Source organism: Anthonomus grandis, chromosome 3 (assembly GCF_022605725.1).
Source record: "Anthonomus grandis grandis chromosome 3, icAntGran1.3, whole genome shotgun sequence".
Taxonomy (NCBI): domain Eukaryota; kingdom Metazoa; phylum Arthropoda; class Insecta; order Coleoptera; family Curculionidae; genus Anthonomus; species Anthonomus grandis.
Genome location: NC_065548.1, coordinates 45,562,926 through 45,587,657, shown reverse-complemented (window position 1 = coordinate 45,587,657; position 24,732 = coordinate 45,562,926). Strand labels below are relative to the sequence as shown.

The following is a 24,732-nucleotide window of genomic DNA, read 5'->3' as shown; positions in this document are numbered from 1 at the left end:
GCCCAATTTAAAAGAAGAAAAGCAAGAAAAATAACTTTACTTTTTTATGCGAGTGGAAAATGGCAAAATAAATAAAACAAAAATACACAGACACAGCTTCATCTAAATAGTTTTGTTTTGTCTGTGTCATGATTAAAAAAAAATAAATTCTGTTAATTTCGACTCTTCCGATGATTCAAGTTCATTTAATTCCTTAATGTGTATTTTTAGACTATTCCAACAATTTAAAATATAATTTTAAAATGAATCAGCAGGGATTATACAAAACGACAAAACACAATTTATAGGTTATGTTCATATTCAGAAGACCGGCGTTAACTGGCTACAGGAATTCTCTTACACTTTGAAGTAAATCCGAAAATAAGTCTGACCGATGACAATCAGAAATTTGTAAAAGAACATGAAACTTTTGATTTGAAACCGACGGTTTTTGGGAAAGTTTTTGTGCAAACGCATTTCACTCTATTACGCATATTTATTTGTCGAATACTTGTTTCTTACTGTTGTGAGAACAAACCTAATATATAGGAGTCTTTTGTCTTCTGGTCACATCTTAAATCAATTGCCTTTAAACCACGATTCCTCCCTAGTTTGACAGCGTCTAGCCCTGGGTTTTTTCAACTTAATTATTGGTTGTAATATCTAATTTTTCATTAACGCAATTATTTTTTACAGCTTCAGTAGAAAATAAAATAATTTGGCAAAAGGGTTTAAAAAAACAAGATTTTTTCATTTTCTAATATTTATTTATATACGTTCGACGTTATAAATAATATAATATACTCCTTAATTTTCTTAGAACAATTCTACTTGCAACTAAATACAATCTATAATACAGTAAAACATAAAATATATGCACTCTAACCATTTGTGATAAATAATCAGAGAATATATAAAAAGTAAAATAAACAAGACATGTCCGTTTTAGCTTACATAACATATGATTTCGCAATTATGTGCAAATATATATCTTATTTTTATACACTTGGTGTACTTGTCATTTTTTATACATATAATTTGACTTTATATTATTATATTAACATTTTTCTTTATTTTTAATTCTCAGATAAAAAGGTAAAATAATAACTAGTACCTATTTTGCAAACTTGATTCGGCACTTTTTTCTAAATTATATTTATTGAAATTTGATTGTATTGCCAGTTTAATATTAATTTATTGCTATATTTTTACATATTAGATATATTTTTGACAAGAGTAAGCCCAAATAAAGGTACTAGTTATGAAAAATACCGCTGGTAGCATTGACGTAAGTTTGAGTACATTTTATGTCAATAGATTTATTAATCCCTTGACCTCTTAACGAGAAAAGTTTCTGTAGGGCGTACAGACTATCACACAGCGAAAACTGTTTATTTGCATCGAGGTGCTACCATCTCAGGAGTTAAAAGCAGTTGCTATACACCACTGGTACATTTCTTTTTTGGATGCAGACACATCCATGTATAATGGGTAGAGTATTGTGTACAGTAATGTACACCCTGGTTCTGGATATAATCTTTTCGGCTCCAGAGTTTGCTAGTCTGTCTGCCTTTTTAAGATAAGGCTTAAAAGAATGACAATACTTCACCAATTATTACTTTATTTTGCACTGCTGAGAGCAGAAATGCAATGCCGGTCTTCTACATTCAATTTAGCTCGAATTCAAGTTAGTAGATAGGGAACTGGGAGAATCGTTGTCTTTCTTTTTTTTTCTCTTTATTGCATGTTAATATATAAGTGGCTAATAACAACTTTCTAATGCGACACATTGTATATTACCCAACTTTTGGATTCTTGGGAATATTCTCGATATGTTTTATGTACAATGTCCTATATTAATTTTCAACTATTTCAGAGATATTAAGTGTTTTCTGATTTATTGCAAAAATTCGTTACAACACAGTCAATACTTGTTTCTCATTTCAGTTTTAATAATGGGAAAGTAAACATACATCATTTCAATATACCGTCTTATTAATATGAAATTAAAAAAATATAAATAAAATTGTCTTTTTCAGGTCAGCAATAGTTATTAGTATCATTTAGTCATAGTCTTTGAATTTCGGTAACTGTTTATCAGAAGAATGGTTGATTTAATAGAAATGCATAAAATAATAATTCTACAGATGATTGGTTATTGAGATAATAGACAGACACAAATGTTATTCCATAACAATTTTCCTAAGAGACAATTAGTAGAAGAGAAAAGCAGTTTTGCGAGTTTGGATATGTAAGGCATATTAAGAAAACAGCTGTAAATGCAATAAGTGATGTTACCAAATTGCCATTCAATGATTATTCGTACATTGAAAGAAAATAAAATGCATTCCTATAAATACCAACTAGAACCCATGGAAGACGATTTTATCAGGAGAACGGATTTTTGTGAACAAATGATGAGAAAGTTACAGTTAGTAGATAGCAATGAGATCCCATCAGAGCATATTTTGTAACTTTTGTAACGCTACTGGTAAATCCTAGAAAATCCTCACTAGATGAGAGAATCACATACCTAATACTCTAAAAAGGTCAATGTGTGGGCAGGAGTTGTTGTTGGAGATCATGTCATAGGTCTTGTTCGTCAATGGCAATGAATGTTGATAATTATTTAAAACTGTTTCAAAATAATGTCATGCCAGCTTTGACAAACTTATATCCTGAGCCAGAAAACCCATAAGATCCAGCTGATATCATATGGTTTCATCAAGAAGGAGCACTCACTTATTACCAAATCAATGTCTGGCAGTACCTCAACCGAATATTTCCAAATCGGTGGATAGGGAGACGAGAACCGATGGAATGGCCAGCACGATCTCCTAATCTAACATCATTAGACTTTTTTTAACAAAACTGTTGCGTAATTTACAGATAGACAGTTTTCTTGATTGACACCAATTTATTAAAACTAGAGGTATAAATCTGACTGTAAAGAGACAGCGGCGTGACGATTCGTCCTAATGTAATTTCTCACTCGGTCGGTGGGGTCGTCGCAATAGAATAAAATAGAGTCTATTTCATATGAGAGACAGTGTTATGATAAAATATGTGGGTATGAGTAAATTTTATATAAAAAAACTATCTTTTTATAACAAAAACTTAACCCCTTGACTTAGGTGACTTAGAATGATGAATAACAGTTGCGATTAGTTCGGTCACGCCTGAGATATTGAGTGAGTAACCTCAGAAGGAATTTATATTTAGAATTAGGATGTTGTCAGGACGTTCGTTGCGACCATATTGAACACCTCGTCCATTAATACTAATGTTTTTTGTTGTGTGGTTGAGAGGTAAATAGTATTACTAATTAGTTTTCAAATGTGTTGTAGCAAATTTATGTAACCAAATATTTTCTTTGTTTTTATGTTAATTTTTGCAATAAATCAAAAAACACTTGAGGAGCAGAGTTTCAAAACGCAGTTTGTCCAAATTTTCACATTTTGAACTAAAGGTGGCGCAACATTATTTAACCGAATTTCTATCATTTCACATCACTTTGGACGTTCAAATCGAATTTTGTACCATTTAAAATATATTGCGAAAATCCCCTAGACATGCAAAATGCATTTAGTCAATCACCTTTAGACAAACAAAAAGTATTTTGACAACAAGACAAAACAAATCGCGTTTGATCCAGATGTAAACATGTTTGTTATCTAATTTCATAACCTAATTTCTGTCGGTGTGGTTTTAGTTTATTTATAAGTATTTTGTGTTTGTTTCATAACTTTTTCGTGAAGTTTAAATCACAATGGAGTCTGTAGATGGTGAGCACATTGTTGGTGATAGTAACCGGGGTAGCCGAAAGCGACAAATTAATTTAACAACTAGGGAAAGAAAAAAACAAGTGAGGTATGGATTTATTTTTTAATACTTATTTCTTTTTGTTACGACTTTATACTATTCAAACCATGATCCCGATTTAGAGCAATTTGATATAGCTTGCAACCATAAAAATGATTCAAATTTAAAATGTCAGCAAGTGAGTCGAGAAGATGTAATTAAACTTCGGGAAGTTTTTTTATAGAAAATCCAATAAAACCATTCAAGATGGAATTTTAGCCAGTTACAGTACAGCTACATTACTTTAGATATACCTAAACGAAAAAGGTGTCGCAAGGCTGATGGAAACCTCCCTCTTTTGCAGTAAAATATTCCGTAAGTTAAACTAAAAGTGCTCAAATCCCCACGCTGTTATATACATTTATTGTTAATTAAAAAAAATATGGATTTGAATTTTTTTTACCTATTAAAATTAAATATTTTTTTAGTTTGAATGTTTCACCAAATTTTTTTTAGGTTTTCGTTAAGCAACAAAAATTGCAGGTTTGTCAGAAGTTTATAATGGCTGTTTACAATGTTGGTCAGAGGAGGGTGAATACCATTTGCAGGAAAGTGCAAAATGTGGAAACAGTTTTAACAGAAAAAAGGGGAGGGGATAGACGCACTTTTAAGTTTGTGGAAAAACTGAGTGCTGTAAGATCTTTTATTAGTCAGTTACAAGGAAAGGAAAGCCACTATGGAAGAAAAAAGTCTCGACGGATTTATGTATCATCAGAATACAACATTTCTATACTTTGGCAATTATATAACAAAAAAGCACCAAACAATGGTGTTTAGTAAATACTTTAATATAGATTCGGTAGTCCCGCTACTGATCTCTGTAGGTACTGCGTTAGAACACAAACCAAAATTGGTATATCTCAAATTGCTACACAAAAACAAAAGTTATCTACTGAACTAAAAGTGCGTAAATTCCGTGCATCACAATTTCATAAATTAATGAAAGTTGAAGATCCCAATACCATTTCATATTGCTTTGATCTGCAACAAGTTAAGGTATTACCCAAGGTCCCTATTCAGGAGGCATTTTACGCCCAACAGCTGTCAATATACTTTTTTTGCATTACCAAACTTAATTGTAAAGACCCAGTATTCTATTCGTGGATGGAGTACCAAGCAGGTAGAGGGGCGACTGAGATATCTTATCGATTTTTTGAAAAAACTTACATTTCCAGACAATGCAACCGTTTTTTTTTGCAGAATAAAAATAATCATGTTGTGCATGCTTTAATGTTTTGGCTTCAAACGTTTTCATGTGAGCAGATTAGGGACGTAGAAATTATATTTCCAATTAGAGGTCACTCTTATCTCCCCGCCGATCGTATCTTTGGACGCATTGAAAAAAGCTTAAGGTCTCATAGTATTATAAAAAAACTCCAGATCAATATTGGGATATCTACACCAAAGTGGGTAGTGTACAAAAACTTGGAATTGACTGACATTTACTTGACATAAAAAAGCTTTCGCTGCATCTGAAAAAAGTGACTGGCATTCATTCTTGTCGAAGACTTTTGTTAAAGAAAAAAAGTTCCACCCATAATATTTTGCTGAAAACTGAGTTACTATATCGCAATTCAGATGAGACAAAAAAGTTTCAATTACTGCTAAAACCACGAGCAAGATTCGATCAAATAGAATTACAGGAACTAGGTTTGGGTCATAAAATAAAAGGAAAAAAAGTAGATAGTTTAAAAAAAATATTGGCATCATTGTCTGGAGAAAACTGGAATCAGAATCCAGAATTGGAATGGTTAGTTCCAATTTTAGAAGGCCAGTGTGAGGTTGAAACCAATGTTGAAGAAAGTGAGGACTGTGACTGTAACGATACGGAAGATGTTCATTTCATTTGAGGTTGTTAAAAAATAAAAATACTGCTTAAAGAAAACGGTTCTTCATTTTTTGGTGGTAATTTTACCCAAAAAATTTTTCCAAATGACAATCAAAAGGCATTTTGTCCACTATAGACATGCAAATAGCATTTTGTCCATATGTTTTTCTAAAATACCAAAGTTACTATTGCTTTTTCTAGTCTGCGATTCTAGTATTTACTTATCCTAAATTTTCCTATTTTTTTTTGGTAAGTTCTAACTCGGTAAGTAAGACCGATTCGTAGCACCAGTTTTTCATGTTTCCTGAAAATTTACAATTTTGGACAAACCGCATTTTGCAAGTCTGCTCCTCACTTAATATCTCCGAAACAGTTTTTAAAAATTGGTATAGGACATTGTACGTGAAGTATGTCTAAAATATCTAAAAATTGAGTAATATACAGGGTGTCACATTTAAACGCAAAAAAAATTATTTTGATGAAAAAAATAGAAGTAAAAATACCCATCAATATATCTGAGCATTTTTTCGAAAATGTCCCTATTTATTTATTATGGAATTTGTTCTATTTGGCTTATGCTTACTGTGTATACGTGACCACCTGAACATGGTATCAGCAATGTTTGTTTGAAACCTTTTATTAATCGCAGGGCATCTTTTATATTCTTAGTTGCTTTAAAGATAATTTTTTTATATTGTCTTGTTTGATTTTTTCCTATTCGCTTGTTTCTTTATGAATACTGAGTAGAAGTACTTTTTCAATTATTGCCTCTTGCCTTGCTTCTGTCTGTTTTCAAGTAATTCAAAAATTTATTAAGAACATTGGTACAAATGCATGTAACGCAACCATCTTGAACACTTATATGCAAATAAACTTAGTTGATTTCTAGACGTTGACTATTACCGTTGCATCATCATAAATCCATGCGTAGAAATTGGCATTTTATAAGTAACTTCTAACTATGCGTGTTTGGAAAAAACGTCACAAGAATTTAGTCGCTTAATCTCGCATACGAAATCCGAAATTTTTACGAACAGAAAAACTCCTAGATAAACGCAATATAAAGACTCAGCGATCTAATATTATTTTATCAAGCAGTAATAAATCTAAGTTACAAGTTAAAAAGAGAACGATAGCGTTTCTCCTAATCTTCATCCACTAACAAGGGGTTTGTCCCAAATTGAACGTAGATTAGTTTGTTAAGCAATTCTTACCATGACATATAGTATTCCCAATATTCGCAATTAGGAAATCGGTTAAGTATTGCCGTTCTTTCTTCAACTTCACCTATAATTTTCTGTTGCGTATTATTGCATGGGTTTTACAGTGTCTAAAGAAAAAGAGATGGTATGTAAATACGATGCAGTACCTTCTAGAAGCATCTCAAAGTTTGGAAATGATGTGACTACATTTCTGCTACCCGATGACCTCTTAGCCTTAGAGAAAACTTTTCTCTATAAGAAACCACCTTTCCTAATAAAAAATATTTTTTAATACTGAAGTTTATCAACTTCATTCTTTATGTACCCCATTTGGCGCAAACAAATCAAAATATTTATTTTTACGAATAACTTAAAAATGCATCTAATTTTTGCAATTTAAAAACAATAGTATTTTTGGTAAAAAAATTATTTTACGGTAACAGCCAAAAATCAGAAAAAAACACAATAATCGATCTTTTAAATCATGCATATTTTTACATACCTCACGTAAACTTATGTATATATATCATATCTACATTTAGTATTAAAAAGCGTATATATACAATATTGCAACAAGGTCGTCAACGTCAATTCTCACAAGTTTATTATGGAGGAATTGACGCGTCGTTTTAAAAATTTTAATTACTTAATATAACTAGTAGTTACTGCAGGATTAAGTCATAAATTCCGTATAATTGGTTTAAGACTATCCTGTATGCTTACAGTTTTATATATATATCAACATCCGCTTCTTAGTTTAATTTCCCTAATAAACAAACCTAATTAGTAGTAATATTTTTCAGGCCTTTTCTCTATGATGCCGTTAGTGAACTGAAAGAGCTACTAATCATTTATTAATTGTTTATGCCAAAATTATGCCAAGGTTTAAAAGGTTTGCAAAGGATTATCTTATCTACTAAATATTAATATATCAAAAATAAAACCATGATTATCAGTAATGTTTGAAGCTCAGGAATAAATACCTATCTGCTGATGAATTTATTGGAAGAGTACAAAGCTATACGTACCAATATAAATAGCCAAAACATTTATGTGGAACAACAACAAGGGTTAAAAATTGTCTTCAAGAATCGGCATCAATACTCCTATAAACGCTGCAATTGCCCGAGAAATTAAATACTTACGTGTTCTTCTTGACGCAAAACTAACCTGAAGTCATATTGAATACGCAATAAACAAAAGCAGAATTACGCTGATGGACACCAAACAAGCAGTAGGAAAGACTTAGGGATTCTCACTTCACATAAAACAATAGCTGTATACTACTGAAGTAATAACCAAATTAACCTACGGCGCAACATACAGCATCAATAGGTAGCACCTCATCTGCTGCTAACCCTCCAATCACGCGGTTTCATTATCAAGAAAGAGGCTAGAATCCGCCGCGGCCTAACCCGCTATATTGGGTAAATTGTTGAATGACAAGACCCCTAACGAAAAGAGAGAGAGAGTCTACGAATGTCAAAGAAAGAAAAGGCAGTTTTCGAAGATGCATTTGTTTTGACGGTTAACATAGATATAAACGTTATCTTAGCCGCTGATACGTTTACCTTTAACCTAACAATAGCAAAAAGCTTTATTTCCAAGAACTTCATTTTCACTGTATTCATTAAGTTACATGATTCAGTTCATATGATTAAGGATTTTGCAGCCCTAGAATCCTCCAGCTCTGATAGCGACTAAGATGATGTTAGAAATAATTAATCCACCTATTAATAAAATAAACCAATAAGAGCCAATATCTATGGCATTAATTTAAACAATTTATCTAACACAGAATAGAGACTGTATTTTCGGTTTGAGAAGAGAGATATGAGGTCATATAGACTTCAGTGTAATGGTATGAAAAACACACCACAAGTCAAAGAAAAACAAACACAATCACAAAATTCACTCTTAGAGAGATGAGCAGTACCACTATGACGACCAAAATCAATGTGAATAAATCATTCCTAATCCAGCTAAACTGGGATGATAAAACGACACAGTCACTAATTCAAAACGATAAATTAGTATGCTAGACTGACGGATCAAAGATGGATAGTGGGACAGGCGCAAGAATAAATGGTCTTAACCCAAACGTCAACCTACCACAATATTCCAAGCAGAAATTCATATCCTAGAGATGTGCCTATAGGAAAACTTGAGAAGAAGCTATGTCAGTAAAGACATAACATTCTTTATAGATAGTCAACCTTCAATAAAGGCCAGCTCCAAAGAAGTCTAGAACTGTTTACAACATCTCTCCAGTATAGCAAACCGAAACAGGATAAGCCTTGCCTGGGTGCCAGGATATACAATGAAAGCAATGAAAAAGCAGATGTCTTAGCAAGCCGAAAACCTGAAAAGCCATCACAGGCCCTGTATTTTTCTTAAAAAGTGGACTAAAGAGAATCAAGAAAACCACTGAAACCAACTACCGGGGCTAAATTATAGCAAAATAATTTTGAAAGGTTCATTAGCCACTTCTACCTGTGAGGTCCTAAAGTTCAGCAGAAGCCAACTCAGAATAGTGACAGGACTACTCACTGCGTACTGCACACCGAGACACAGTAGGACTATTCCATAAAAAACGTTTCTGTAGACTTTGCAAAGAGGACGATGAATGACGCTCTCATATATCCTTTGAGTGCCCTGCACAAGATCGCTGGAGGAAACAAAACCTACTGGAGGATAACTTTTCTCAAAAGAAAAACTCACAAAAAAAAACTTATCAAGAGGCTACTATGCCTAGCAAAGTTTCATTTAGATGCTAGATTTTATTGGCTAATTAAAATATTTTCAGAAGCAAGCTTGGAATTAAACATTTGCCAGAGTTAAAAAGATATGTCAAGCCATAACTTTACTTAAAAATACTTGATCAAAAAATTACCATGATCTTAAATAATACAAGTCCGTTGACATCTGCCCTAAGAATCCATGCATCCAGCAGATTTCTCAGAAGATATCGGAGATATTTAGAAAAGTAAATTTAAAAAATTACCAGCAACGCAAAAATTGAAAAAAAAAACAAAAATACGAAAAGTGTCCCCACACCGTGTTAACCACTAATTTGCAACGCCTTGTAAATAATATAGCATCAAAATTCTTACTGATAACCATATCTAACTAAATTTTGTATTTATCGAATGAATAGTTTGTAAGTTGGTCAAGAAACAAATAGCTATTTCGTATTCTCGTTTTGGCCTATTTAAATAAGCCTGTTGCCATCTATTAGCAACTTAATAAAATACATCCCAATAAAATAGATTATAAATGATGAAGTATTTAAATAATTTTGGTAAAAATTCAATTTTTTTATTTTCAAATGATTAGTTGCTTTTCTTGTATATCCTCTAAGTATTTAAACCTTTATTTAATTTTAACGATATATTTGTTTTAAATGTAAGATGTAAAATTTTGCAAAATAAAAAAAAGCTCAGTTTTTATCTCAAATATGCATGTAGATTCAACTTTTGTGCTGGATAAAGCTCAATCCGGATAAATATTTTAATAACACAGCATTTTGTGCAAAAGAAAAATAAACGAAAAAATCATTTACTTTCCAGACGACTTAACTCAATTAAATGTGAGAAGATATTGCAATTTACAATCTCTTTCTACTAACACTTGACCGACAAATACTATACACCATTAACAGAAATTGACAAATCGTGATTCTACGCACTGTCTTCCCAATCTACGGCTGAATATCACGTTAGCCTCGGCGGGGAATAAGGTCTATGTAACACAGGTCCAGTGCTCTGTGAGTTCTGATTGGCTATCCTGACGATACCACTATTATGATGATGGTTAAACAGTTGAGTATGCGGTGAAGGAACTGTCATCATTCGGTTGACGTGCGAGTTAATTTGAACCCTAAGTGGGGTTGTCATCTGTGGCGTTGATAATTGATTTGAAGTTGTCAGCCGAAGTGGTAAGGGTGCTTCGATTTTAGGGTTATCGGAGTTGGGAGGACTTCTTAGACTACTCAGGTTTATAGGTGGCGAGTGGTCCAACGTTGTTTGAGGTGGTGAACGGTCCAATCGGACTGGGCTGTTTCCGTTTATATTTTCCTGAAACAATAAAATCAAGAATATAGATCGTTATATTATGCTAATCCGTAATTAATATAAAGTTTTCTAAAGAATCATTAAACCAGTCGGTATCTTAATATATCTTAACTTAAGTCAAGTAGTAGCCACAGGCTTAAAGTAATTCACTAAGAAGAAAAAGAAGAGAAGGAAAAAGAAGAAACCTAACCTAATTTAAAGGCTAATAGGAAGCAGCTGTAGAGAAAATTTTAAACGTGTATTTGTAGTAGAATCAATCAGGTACCAAAAAAGTTAGGTGGGTAATAAGGAGAGCTTAAAAACTAATTTGTGTTTCTCCCCTTGCTATTTTTGGGCAACTCGGAATTTATTTCGTTCGCTATACCGTAAGTCATATAGAAAAATGTACATAAAGAACATGAAGATATTTAACAGCCTGACAATTTAGCAAGTAATAATTGCAGATTATACCGGATAGTGCGTCGCCGAGCGGAACATAGGAAAACCCATGTAAATTTTAAGGGGGTCAATTATTGACTTCCCTATAGATAGATAATTTTTTGAAGAGACAAATCTGGCAAATCATCGTGCAAAGTTTCAATAATTTTTAATAAGCGAATCTTGAATTATTCAATTAAATGTAATTGCAAAATTACCAAATTTTCGGTTCAGGTAAAACAAGACACCTGCCACCAGCAAACAATTTGTTATAAGGTTTTGTCAAATCTGACGTACAGCCGAATACAAGAGATGTTTTTTTTTTCGTTTTATCAATCTCACAACCATACATTCAAAGTAAAACACGTTAACATTACTTAATTAATTAATTTTATTGTTTCCCGCATAATGCCACTTAATTATGGCTATTTTTTCGTCGATTGAATAATTCATACTTGTTTTCAAAATATATCGACTGTCACTATTTATTGACACTTTTCCTTACGTCAGTGACAATATTCATTTTACTGGTGCCCGTTTGGTTTTAACCTGAACCAGAACTTTGGTAATTTTGCAATTACATTTAATTGAATAATTCAAGATTCGCTTATTAAAAATTATTGAAACTTTGCACGATGATTTGCCAGATTTGTCTCTTCAAAAAATTATCTATCTATAGGGAAGCCAATAATTGACCCCCTTAAAATTTACATGGGTTTTCCTATATTCCGCTCGGCGACGCACCATCCGGTATAAGGATGATCTTTATATTTTACGGAAAATAGACGACGAATTTACCAAATGGAGTTTATTAATTTACCCATCAAAAAGAAAGTATGTACTGGTGGAAGTAAAGAAAGTTATTTAGAACTAAGGGACACACAAATCGTAAATACCGACAGCTATAAATATCTCGGTGTAAGCATTACCAATGATGTTCGGAATACATAGGAAATAGCAGTTAGAATTGGATAAGGTAGTTCAGTAATACGTCAACTAAATATTAAACTCTGGAATAACCACATCACTCTGAAGACAAAAATTAAAATATACAGAAAAATTTACGGAAAAAATAGGTATAAAATAAAGTATAATACTAAAATCAGAGAGCGTATGGGCATAGACATCTTCATCCTAGAAATTGTAGAATGCAAAAGGCTAAAACGGTATGGTAATCTCAAAAGGAAAAATGATCAACGGTGGCCAAAGCGATTGTTACAGTGAATACCCACTTACCGCAAGAAAAAGAGTATACCAAACAGATAATGGAAAAAGAAGTAAACTGTGAAATGAAAGATAGAGGCCTACAATTACATGACTAAAAAGATTGCAAGCGTTGGAAGCTAGAAAATTAGTTACACACTGGTTTTTATATAAAAAACTTACTTTACGGGAGTGGAGATGACTTCTTTGGTTGGAGTAAGAAATAGAGTTTGACGAAAGCAGAGTTTATTATTGTTAACTTCGGTACCATTTAGTTGTGTGAAAATTAACAAAATTTTAGACTTAACCATATATTTTACTCAAGTTGTTTATGGTATAAAGGCACATTTCATAAATAAATACCCACAGTACTGATTATAGGTTTTTAAAATTTTGCTTCTGTAGTCGAGGACTGTGGTCTAACACTCGACAGAGAACTATATTGGAACTTTTATATTTTGCTATGTGGATCTACAGAACTATCATAAAGCATATTCTAACATAAGACGCTATTGACTTAGGTCATAAATTAGATCAGGTCACAATTTCTGTACCGCAGAAACTAAATTATGTTCAAATAAGCCATGAGAACCATGCAACCTGGAGCTTTGAAGGTAATGCTGTGTCTGACGCTCCTAAGCATAGAAGTCAAAAAGGTTTTCTCGCTCATAATGACTTGCTTACACTACTAGAGGATAGAGTGGAGAGAGATAGAATGCATTTAAATTTTGTGTAGATTTATAAATATACTATAAATGTTGGATACTGCAACTCTCAATAAGACTTATTTTGAGTAACTCGTATTCAGAATTTTCGGTTACTGTTGTTGGGAGAAAAAGAGTTTTTAAATGTTAAAATGATACAATTTAAGCAAGCAATCTTTATCTACTACCGTTGACAAGCAGATATTCGCAAAAACTATGCATAAGAAGATAGCGCCAAATAATTTAAATGGTAATTGTGTGCTCAAAGAAACTGGCACTAGCACAAAGTAGAAATTTGTCCGCCGTAGTCAGTTGAATCTACTCAAATCTAAACCAGGATATAACGTAAGAAGCTGAGGAAACTTCAGAACAAACAAATGGAGGATAAAAGACACCTATCTTGGTAAACAAATGTTGATAGGGAGATTCTAATATCATCAGAGCCTATTACCACTTCCTTTAAAAATTACGATTTTTTACTTAAATGCCTACTAAAATACAGAGTGATAAATTATGAAAAGTTAGGTTTATCATGATCAGCCCTGCAGCCTGACTTTTTGTAGTGGTATTTCTAGTAATAAGAAATAATTAAGGTCTAGTTTAACCCAGGGCTTTTCAGCTTACCAAGAGTTGATTTTTTTCTTTTGTTTTAAATATCAATCTAGTACTGTTTTTGAAATAATATCATTATTGTTTAGGTTAACAGATGAAATAATGAAGAAAATTTGATTTCTATTAATGTCGCACATAAGTTAACGATTTCGATGTAAGGTATCAGAAAAGGTGGCCAGTTATTTGGTCGAGAGAAGGAGCTCTTCAAAAATATATAAAAATTGCAGATAAATATACTCATAATAAATAAACTCAAGTTTTTGGTCACTTTTTTTGATAAGATGTTTCTTGATACACCACTGAACTTAATATTTAGGCCTAAAGTAAACAAAATTGGTAGAAAATTTTATAAAATATTTTAAGCAAATTGGGTACAGAATAACGGTATATCCTGTATCTTAAAAATATATGGCAACTATTTTCATATGTTTTTATGACCCTCTAAAATTTAGCCGTACATTTCTCGAACACGCTGCATACTAGAAACGTTTGTATGCAGGGTGCTATTATAACGTTATTAATATAATATCTGATTTTAGTGCTGAGGCAATCATTTATCAAAATAATTATAAGTGAAAAAAATATTAGAAATTGATTTAGTTGCAAGGAAAATAGATCATTAAACCAAAAGATATCGCTCATTTGTTGCAACAACGTAATAACTCAAAAATTAAGTTTTCCAGTTAAAACCACAAAGTTAATGATAATGGTGTATATTCTTAACTGGTAGAGTGGCATTTCTAAGCTTTAAATATTAGCAGCTAGATGCCGTTAGTGTCGTTTGAGGGAAACCACATTTCCTCCAATATATTTATTGCAATATTAAGTTGTACATACCGTGTTGTACATAACCTCTACTAGTTCTCTAAAATACCGACACATTTATATTTGTGATCATATTTTGGCAAAGATATATATATTTTTATCTAGTTATTATTATGCATAATGTTAATATTATCTTAATGTATGACATTGTGTGTGTGTAAACATTTAAATGAGAAAAATATCGTGTTTATTCAGGTACTATATTGTTTTACGACGTAGTTACAAATTATTAGTTTATTAATCCAAGAAGTATGTGCCCTCTTCCATTAAACATTATTCAATATCCAAGTTTTGTTTTGGATTATTTCCAGTTATGTCGGTCTTGTTCGAATTATTTTTACTATATGTACTTAAATAGGCTTAAGATTATTATGAATCAATAAATACAGTTTTATTGCATTTCTAGTAACAGAATCATTAATAGCTGAGCAAACCTAAATAGCTGAGGAATATAATTGGTGCTAATGAGGTTGAAGAGCTAAGTAAAAAGAATGGTAGATAAAACATAACTCATTATCTCCTTTGAAGCAGTGAATATAGATTCGACCTCTAGGAAAGATCATTCAGTTACAAGTGGTATGTTCATATTTATAATAATATTTTAATTCATGTTGCACATAATTATTTTTTCTGGCAGCGAGTTCTTTACTCTAACATGTTAATTTTTTAGGCAATGTGTTAGTTACTACCAACCAATCAGTTACAAGCTTAGAGATTACAAATAAATCGTCTAAATGCTCATCTGTTGGATCCATACCAAGTATTTCATTAAATTCAAGGTCATCTGATGAAGATAATAATCATCTTTTTGACTTCATTTATGTACAACCCAATGTTAGCTGTGAGGAAGATGGTGATGCTAACAACACAGGCGATTTCCATGCTAATATCACTAAAGTGAAAACATTTCTAACAGGAAAGTCTATTTATTCTATATCACTTTCGAACACTTAATTACCGATGACTATAATTCCTTTTAAGAATGAACCCTAAAAGAAATAAGAACACTTGGATAAAGAACATAAATAAGAAGCTCAGAATCAGTGGAAAGGCATATAAAACACAGAGAGCAGACGACAAATTCCGAAAACAAAAAAAAATTGTTACTGTACTCAAAAGTTTATATTAAAATATTTCACAACATTCAGAGTACAAATACTGTCTTAAGAAGAAAATTGTGCTAATAAAACTTTTCCATATCAACAATAACGTCACAATTCTACCATTTTATCATTAAAGAAACTAGAGTTCAGAAGTTGTGTAGTTATTTTCAAGCCCTTAATTCACATCCGTGTCAAATTGTGCCAATTAATTGTTTTAATATTAGGTTTCAAAAATTACATTATAATAAAACTTCGAATGCATCCTGTAAAAAACAAGAGTTTCGAGTAATGGCGTTATTACAGCAAATGAGCAATATATTATCAAATAAAATGACAGCTCTTGCTGCCATACAAACTACTTTCTTTTTATTTTAACGTTGTCTTTTATTCTAGTTAAGCTAAACTCTTAATATTAAAATGAATTATTTTTCTATAAGCAAAAGCTTAGTTATGAGTACGTCAAACTCTAATAAAGTAAGTTATCCCATTGAAATTTTGTCAGCCCTTTAACCAATAATTCGTTTCTTAAGTACCATTGAAAAAGTATAAATTAGAGACGTTCTAAGAGTATGGAAAGTTCTTACTTCCTTTTAATTAAAAAGAACTTTTAATATATTGGAATTAGTTAAACCATTATCGTATTTTTTTCTTATCCTTCTCTTGGACACATTATATACCCCAATAATCAATTAGCATTTAATTAATTATTTAATTAAGTAATTTGTGTGAAACTGTTAGAATTCGTTGCCGCTATTTAAAGCTATCAAATTCCTATAATTATTGCATTTTATACAAAATAATTTTTGTAAACATGGTAGAAAAGTTAAGTACATTTTAAAATAATAAAATAATTTTAGTGGCTACTTATTTTAATATATCAACTACCTAATATAGTTTTAGGTACATTTATATAAATCATATTTACAGCATACAATTATTATTACAGTATACAATAAAATAAAATTGTATTTATTAATGCATAACTTAAATGGGTATGGCATATCCTTTAGATAAGAACCAAAACACTAAGATTTTTCCGATATAAATATATTTAAGATATTAAGTGTTATCTCATGATTAATAATTGATTATTTTCGTTAATTATTAATTTGTTAATTGTTGTAAATTGTATTTTATCAGTGTATTAAATGAAATAAATTAAATAAGGCAACAAATCTTAATTGCATTTACAGCAATAGTATTTCCATTTCATAAAAGTCTATATTTATCTATACATATTGTAGATAGTTATACATATATTCTAAAATATATCTAAAATAAGTTGAAACTTCTGCTGTAAAATATTACGAACTTCTTAATTCGCTGGGTTTAAAACTATTAAGTTACAATTCAGTATATTTTGTTGGTAATTCTAGTACCTTTTTAACTCTTTATGTTAGTTCTTCTTGGTAAATTAAGATGGTTGGTTGAGAAAGTAACACTCACATTCGCCAAATGTAAGATTTCTAGAAACATTGTCTCTATAATAAATAAAAAAATTGAACAGAATTAATGAAGGCTGAAATTTGCAACCATATTAAATAGTATTAATATTAAACTTAAGGTAATTTATGATCAATTATGTGGAATTTTTCATCCAGTGTCATTATCACAAGAAATTAATGACTTTTTTGATTTTGAATTATATAATAATAATAATAATAATAATAATAATAATTCTTTATTTGCTCAAATACATCCAACAGCTTAGCATCGTCAAAAGGTATAGACTGTCAAACGCCAATAATACAGCGCACAAAGGGAGACATTAATCTATCAGAGTTTTACCTACATAACATAGCAAATAAAAAAAAAAGATTAAACAAAATACAATTTTGGTTCGCATCAGAAATGCTCACAAGTATGTATGAAACATTTGTTATACAGGTATGAAAGTATAGTATTCGATAAATTTTGATAGACTAGGTTAAAGACTATTGTAGAATTCGTCCAATGAGTATGGACAGATCTCCAAAATCAGGTTTTTCGTTACTTGCTTAAATCTATTTAAATGTAGTTGTTTTGTGGTTTCGGTTATTGCATTAAAAAGTTTTCATAAGGTACTTAAATTTAAGAAACTTAATAAAAACTTTCAAGCACTGTTATTGCAAAAATACAGATTAAGAATTCTGCTAATAACAAATGATCAGGACATATTTTTTACAAAAGAATTCAAAACCTATCCAATGTCGTTTTTTCTAATAATGAATTGTCACTAGCTAGCGAGGGCTTCAAATATTCTTTAAAAACCTTAACTGATAAAAAACAATTAAAAAATTATTCTACCGAAATAGATCCGATTATAGATTCTGTCACCAATATTAATAATAAAATCACAGTTAAAAATCAGGTTATTCAAATTCTTAAGCAACAGCTTATTGAACATAATAACCTGTTACATCCTTTAAATATTAAAAAAGTTCTCGTTGGTTTAAAAAAGATCTTGTTATTTCTAAAGCTGATAAAGCTACTTGTTTACTCATCTTTTATTAATAAAACTAAAATAGAAATTAAAAAATGTCATCTTGTTATGACATAAATAATATAATAGTCCGGCAAGACTAACCGGTTTACAGGGACTATTTCTAGGGAGTTGAGTTTGTTCGACAGTCTTGATTTAAGAGTTTTAAACAACAAGAACAACTCCCTAGATCTGATAGGTTAAATTTAAATGATGAAACAAAAAGAACCTATCAGGCCGGCTTCGTGGGTTCTTTCATTGTCTTCTATTGTCTCAGTCACACTCACTCACTCAGTAGTAAAACTGAGATGAGATGACTTTATTGCTAAAAAATACTGGGGCTTACTCTTACTCTGAGCAATTCTTGAATTCCTAGACTTTCCGGTTTAATAAAAATCCATAAACATGACATTTTCATTCGTTCTGTTGTTAGTTTCACAAACATAAGCTTATAGTCGTTTTTTTCTTGGTTAAAAGACAAACTTTTGTATTACATTAAAAATACAACCGCATTTGTAAAAAAAATAAAAGATACAGACTACAATTTTTAAAAAATTTGGACGTAAAATAGTCTTATCAACAAAAAGACCTACAAAAGAACTTCTCCTACTAAGGAAGACCTACATAAAAATTCACAATAACAATTTTCAACGATTTTGGATCAAAACCATCATGATATTTCAATTACGCATGATCCGCCAATTGATTCCGCACAAAACCTAATATCCTATACGTTGTTATCGACTCTCCAGGCCGCTGTTAAATTGAATCCAGTCTAGATTATGCCTCCAATTTCCTACGTAAAACACTCACCCTGACTTCCGAGCTTCCGTTAAAGTCGTTGTTTGAGTCGACATCGATCGGGCTCTCGTTGGCCGACAGCCTCAAATTTATCGCATCGGCGTAGTTCGACGATCCGGAGTCGACGGTCATCGGCGGGGATTCGGAATCCAACTTCGAGTTTGACCGATCCAGCCGGAAATTTGGGGGTGTGGGTGACTGTCGGTCCAGCCTGAAATAAATACATCGATTTTGATTTAACTCGGTATTGATGCTTTTTATATATTCCACAATTTTAGGCTTCACAATGTTATATTTATGAAGATGTTTTATTAATATGTTTCCCTGCTTAGGGGATTTTAATATTGACGTATCAAGGTTTAATACCCAACAAGTAGGGTAGGTGTGGGTAAAGCCCCGCTCTGGGTAAAGCCACGAATTGGCTTTTTCGAATTTTCCAAACAAAATCTTAAAGTTACCTGCTAAGTCAACAAAGCAAAGCACTACTGGGAGGGATTACCAGGACGCAATTATGCAAAGACTTTCATACCAGACGTAACAAAGGAGGTCACAGATACCATAAGGGAACTCAACCTACCACTGCAGACTGCGTCACCACATAAATAGAATTAAAATGGAGGAAGACGAGACTACAGAGCATATCATATGCAGATGTCCGGCACTAAAGAGATTCAAGCAGGTCATCTTAGACAATGCCTTACCTAAGACGGAAGACATTAAGAATACTTCTCCCAGTCAAATTATTGGACTCTTAAAGAGGGGGACTTGATTGGAGAAGTATCAACACCTAGGAATGAGCCACAATAGGCCTTGGGTCGCAGTGGAGGGTCACAACGTGTCCCACTAACAACAAACAACCTAAACGTAACCTACTTGTCAGGTGACATGTCAGGTTCTGTATTAAAGCTGCTTAGTGTGTCAAAGTATTTTACGTTAAGAAGACGTTGTGGAATAGAGAAAATAAGATTCGGTCAATAAATAATGCATGCAATAACTAGTTTATAAAACAGCGGATGATTACGTAATAGTTTGATTATTTTGGGCTACATTTGTGATTTGTTTTTATTTTTTAATTTGTCTTCCACGATTCGTAAAAATTATTGGTTTACCCGATTTCATATAGGGTATAAACTCGCAGCAATCTGGAGGCAAAGGCGCTTGCGGCGTTTTGCCCCATGGTCAACATTAAGACCGACTTAAGAAAAGAGGAGGAAGGGGATACTTGGAAGATTTTGAGCAATTTTCAATTCTAATTAGGAGATAGTAATCGTACGCCACTGTATAATTCTTGACAAGCGCTTTTTTGGGCTTACGGTGAAATAGATTTATTTTATGCTAAGGACAACAATATTCCTTACAAATTTTCCTCTGAGTCGGAACTCGTAGGAAAGGATTTTACATGTAAGTTTATGAAAGGAAATAGACTCTCGCTGCGTGGTCTCCTAAAGATAAGTGTTACGAGGACCATGGGCTTTAACAAGAACTAGCTTTCCCAATATTTTGCTAACTTGGAGGCTGCCATAAAGAAGTTTAACTTCTTAGCCTCCTCCGAATCTTTAATATGGTTGAAATTGGGGTACAGACGATTCCAAATATACTTCCAAAATATGTAGCTCCGACGAAAAATGGGAAGTGGCGAAGATTGTGGCCGCAGAGCAAGGACAACAGCAAAAGCAATAAGCAAGGAGGTTACTACTGTGTGTGCGGCAAACCCTTTACAATATTTTGTAGCTCCATTTTTATCTACGCACGAAAAAGAGAAAACCGGTATTTAACCAGTATTTAAAGTAGTTCATTAGATTACGATATGGCCTAACCGGTAAAGTACATATTAAAGCGCCTACCTTAATTAAGTGGATAAAACATTTTAAAAAGTAGATAAATCCAAATAAAGAAAATCAAATTTCATTAATTTTTAACAATCCCATATCGCACACTAATCTGGTAGGCGAAGTTGTAACCTTTGCTAAGTTAAATTATATCGAGTACACTATATCGCATACATACGTACTTTGTACATCATATCGCTACCACCTCACAGCAGTCATAAAACTCAACCTGTAGTCCACTGTATTTTCCTCTTAAGACTTATTTTGATCTAGGTGTGAATTCCTTGGATGTTTCCAATCTAGGTGAAACGTTGAGTGTCTACAATATTGCTGAACCGTTTAGTGCAGCATTCGAAAAAGCAAGTAATCTTACAAATGCAGCCAAGGCCTTTTGGGTAACTAGAATTCATCGATTTAACTTAAACGCTTTCTCAGACATTAATTTCCTGCCGTCAGAGGTCACAGATCCGCCAACAGATGATAAGCGGCAGTTAATACTTAATAATGACGACAATGAATTAAAGGATTGAGCTGCTGCTTCTCAGAAGTTTTGTCATAATTAACCATCCACTTCAGCTTTTGTTAATACGATCGCGATCTAAGAACACGACCAGCCTTACGTGGAAGCATTTATGCCTTCAGGTTTGACCGCACGTAAAGATATAATGCCTCTTCCTAAAATTAAAATTAGAAGAAATCGTAATAGATAAGGATTAAAATCCTAGTTGTTAACAATAATACCCTATAAGGAGCGCAAGAAAAAAGAAGCAATTGCAAAGTAAAAAACAAACAGCTCCAAAGAAAAAAAAAGTGTTATGACCAAGCAACTTTATCCTGATACCAATCCAATGAAAAAAAAGAAAAAAGTAACGAATAATCCTCTTCAGTATCTGACGCTGAGTATTGTGCTTACTATAATAGTTGTAACTATTATTTTTCATCTGATAATGGGATTAAAGAAAAGAAAACTTACTGTAAAGTTTTGAATCAATGACTCCAAATGATTATGTGGCAGTTAAACTTCGGGTTTTAACAAGAAAGAATTTTTTTAGGGACTACGTGGCTAAGATTATTGCAATTATCAAGGAGGTTATAAAGCAGTAGTTTACAAACGACCACCATAGACGTACAAGTTTTCAGAAACAAACGAAAAGTCATTCATTGCTGACGAGAATTTGGTATTAAAACTGTCAAAACCTACTGAGGTGAACTTTTCAAGATTTTGTAACGCAATTGTTTTCAAAGAGGACCATATTTGGTTTGTACAAAATAGTAGTTTTATTAAGGGCCTTACAAGGTGTCTAGAATTTTTTTGTTTTGGAATATTAGAATAATAATATATGTTAAGTAAACTTTTTATATAAAAAAAAAATTTTTCTTCACTTCCTTTAACAAAGCGGGGATATGATTGAAAGAAGCACATGCCCAAAATATATTTATTTCTAGAAAAATAATAATTAAAAACATAACTTACTTTTCAGTAAATAATAATGAGATATTACATATCTTACAAGTCGGTTTTAGAACATACACGAGCCTTATATTTTTGCATAGATTTACATAAAAGTGCTAATTCTACTTCTTGTCATATTATAAGAACTAGAAATTACAGGGCTTTACCCTGACCACCTATCCTACGTCGTTTAATGTCGATCTATGAAATTTTTAAGAGTTTGAGCAATTTATTACTGATCTTACACGCATAACCAATAATACATCTGGTTTTTACTAATCATAAAATATTTTAAATATGGGCATCATAAATTCCAACTTCTCTGATCATTTTGGAATTTTTGCGACTTTCACAGCGATTTTTGTTCTCTAAAACAACACTCTTTTATTTCTCTTCGGTCTTTAAAAGAAACAAATTTGACTTTATTTCAGCATGATTAATTGAATCATTTGACAAACATGCCCCACATCAATCTAAATAAAATAATACAAAAAAGAAAAGAAATACCTTTGGATTACTGAAAATATAAAGCTCCTGCAAAAAATGAGAGATAAGACATTAATTAACTTAAAAAAAATTAAACTACTATTAAGATAAGCCTGCTTTATGCACCTGTTACACGACCACAGCAATAAATGCTGAAAAACGAGCTTTATATCAAAATAAATTTTCTAATTACTCGTGTAAAGAAAAGTGAAAGGAGCTTAATAAAATATAATATTGCGGACTAAAAGGAGCAAATATATCAGATATATTTATGAATCCTAACGATTTTAATGAATATTTTAATAACTAGATTAGTAATACTACTACTCTTTGCATACTACTTGCCTGTGATGGCATAATATAAAATTTTATATAAAAGGCACCCTTATTATAGAAGATTCTTTTTACTCGTAGACTATAGTAAGGATTATTATATCTTTGTTGACATAGCCTCTTCCCAAGTTTTCCCTCAGGCACATCTCTAAATAATGAACTTCTGTATGGATACTATGATATACTGTGGAAAAATGATGAACAAGAACAACAACACGTTGACTCTCGGGTGAAGGCCATAGATTCCTGCTCCTGTTCCATTATCCATATTTAAACCATTATTATACGTCACTAACTTATTGTTTAGGATTAGTGATTATTTCGTTTTATTCTCCTAGTTCATCTGGGTTAGGAAGTATTTATTCGCGTTATTTGGGTCTTACCACAGTAGTGTACAGCCACTGTATTATACAGAGTGTTTCAGAATCATGGAATCAAACTTCTAGGGGTTGTTCAGTGCAACAGTAGAATCCATTTGAGTATAAGAACCCATGTTCGGAAATGTGTCACTACGCCACTACGGCCTTAAGACGCGTTTAAATTTAGAAAAAATATTAATTACCTAAATAGGATCTGATTTATTTTTCATTTATTTTTACCTCATCACAACAATTGTTCAAAATGTTTTTCTCCAACCTCAATACACCGATTTAAACGCCGCACATGATTTCGGCGGACTACATTAAAAATTTGATCCTCGTTTTGAATGATTTCAAATGCTGCTGTTATTCGTCCAATTAAGTCTAGCTCTGATTCTACTAGAGTTTCATAGACTAAAGACTTTACATGTCCCCACAAGAAAAAATCGAGCGACGTTAAATCGGGTGACCTAGGAGGCCAAGAAACTGCTTCACCTCTGGCAATCCAATGGTGCTCAAACCGCTGAGCCAAATACTCGCGTACTTGTACAGTAAAGTGAGCCGGCGCTCCATCATGCTGAAACCACATTTGCTGCCTAACGTTTAGTGGAACATTTTCAAGGATTTCTGTGAGAACTTTCTCCAAGAAACGCAGATAAATAGGTCCTGTTAACCGTTCCGGTAGAAGATATGGCCCAATTAAATAATCATCAACAATGCCTGCCCATACGTTGACAGACCAACGATTTTGATGTTTTCTTGGAAAAATTGGATACGGATTTTCTTCGTCCCAAACATGGCTATTTCTACTATTAAAAATACCGTCTCTTGTAAAAGGGGCTTCATCGGTCCACAAAACATATCGTAAAAAATTTGGTTGTGCAATGATGTGATCCAGAAGCCATCGACAAAATTGTGGTCGTTGTGATGATATGATAATTGTGGAGTTGTTGCTCGTGTAGTACCCGCTAGACAGAAGCGTTCATCAGCAACTCGCTGAAGCACCTCTTCTTCAAATTCGACCGTTCTTACGGTTCGAGCAACACCAGTTTCATGCATCTTGGCCTTAACATGCCTGTCTCAGCGAGCCATCGATGAACCGCAATAAACTTTTTGTATCCAGGATGCTGTCGTTCAAGATAACGTTCATGATACAACCGCGATGCTGCTCGTGCATTGCAGTTTGTTGCTCCGTATGCCAAA

General features: G+C 32.3%; 1 protein-coding gene across 1 annotated transcript in view; it reads right to left on the bottom strand.

Moving 5' to 3' along the window:
• Positions 1-924: 924 nt before the first annotated feature.
• The window catches only part of LOC126734595 (homeobox protein SIX3-like), a 217,447-nt gene continuing 193,639 nt past the window's right edge, over positions 925-24,732 (bottom strand). The window contains exons 3-4 of the mRNA XM_050438287.1: positions 19,082-19,280; positions 925-10,946 (exon numbers count right to left, since the gene is read on the bottom strand). Coding sequence (XP_050294244.1) covers positions 10,584-10,946; positions 19,082-19,280 — 562 coding nt within the window. The 3' untranslated portion in view covers positions 925-10,583. The remainder of the gene's footprint in view (positions 10,947-19,081; positions 19,281-24,732) is intronic.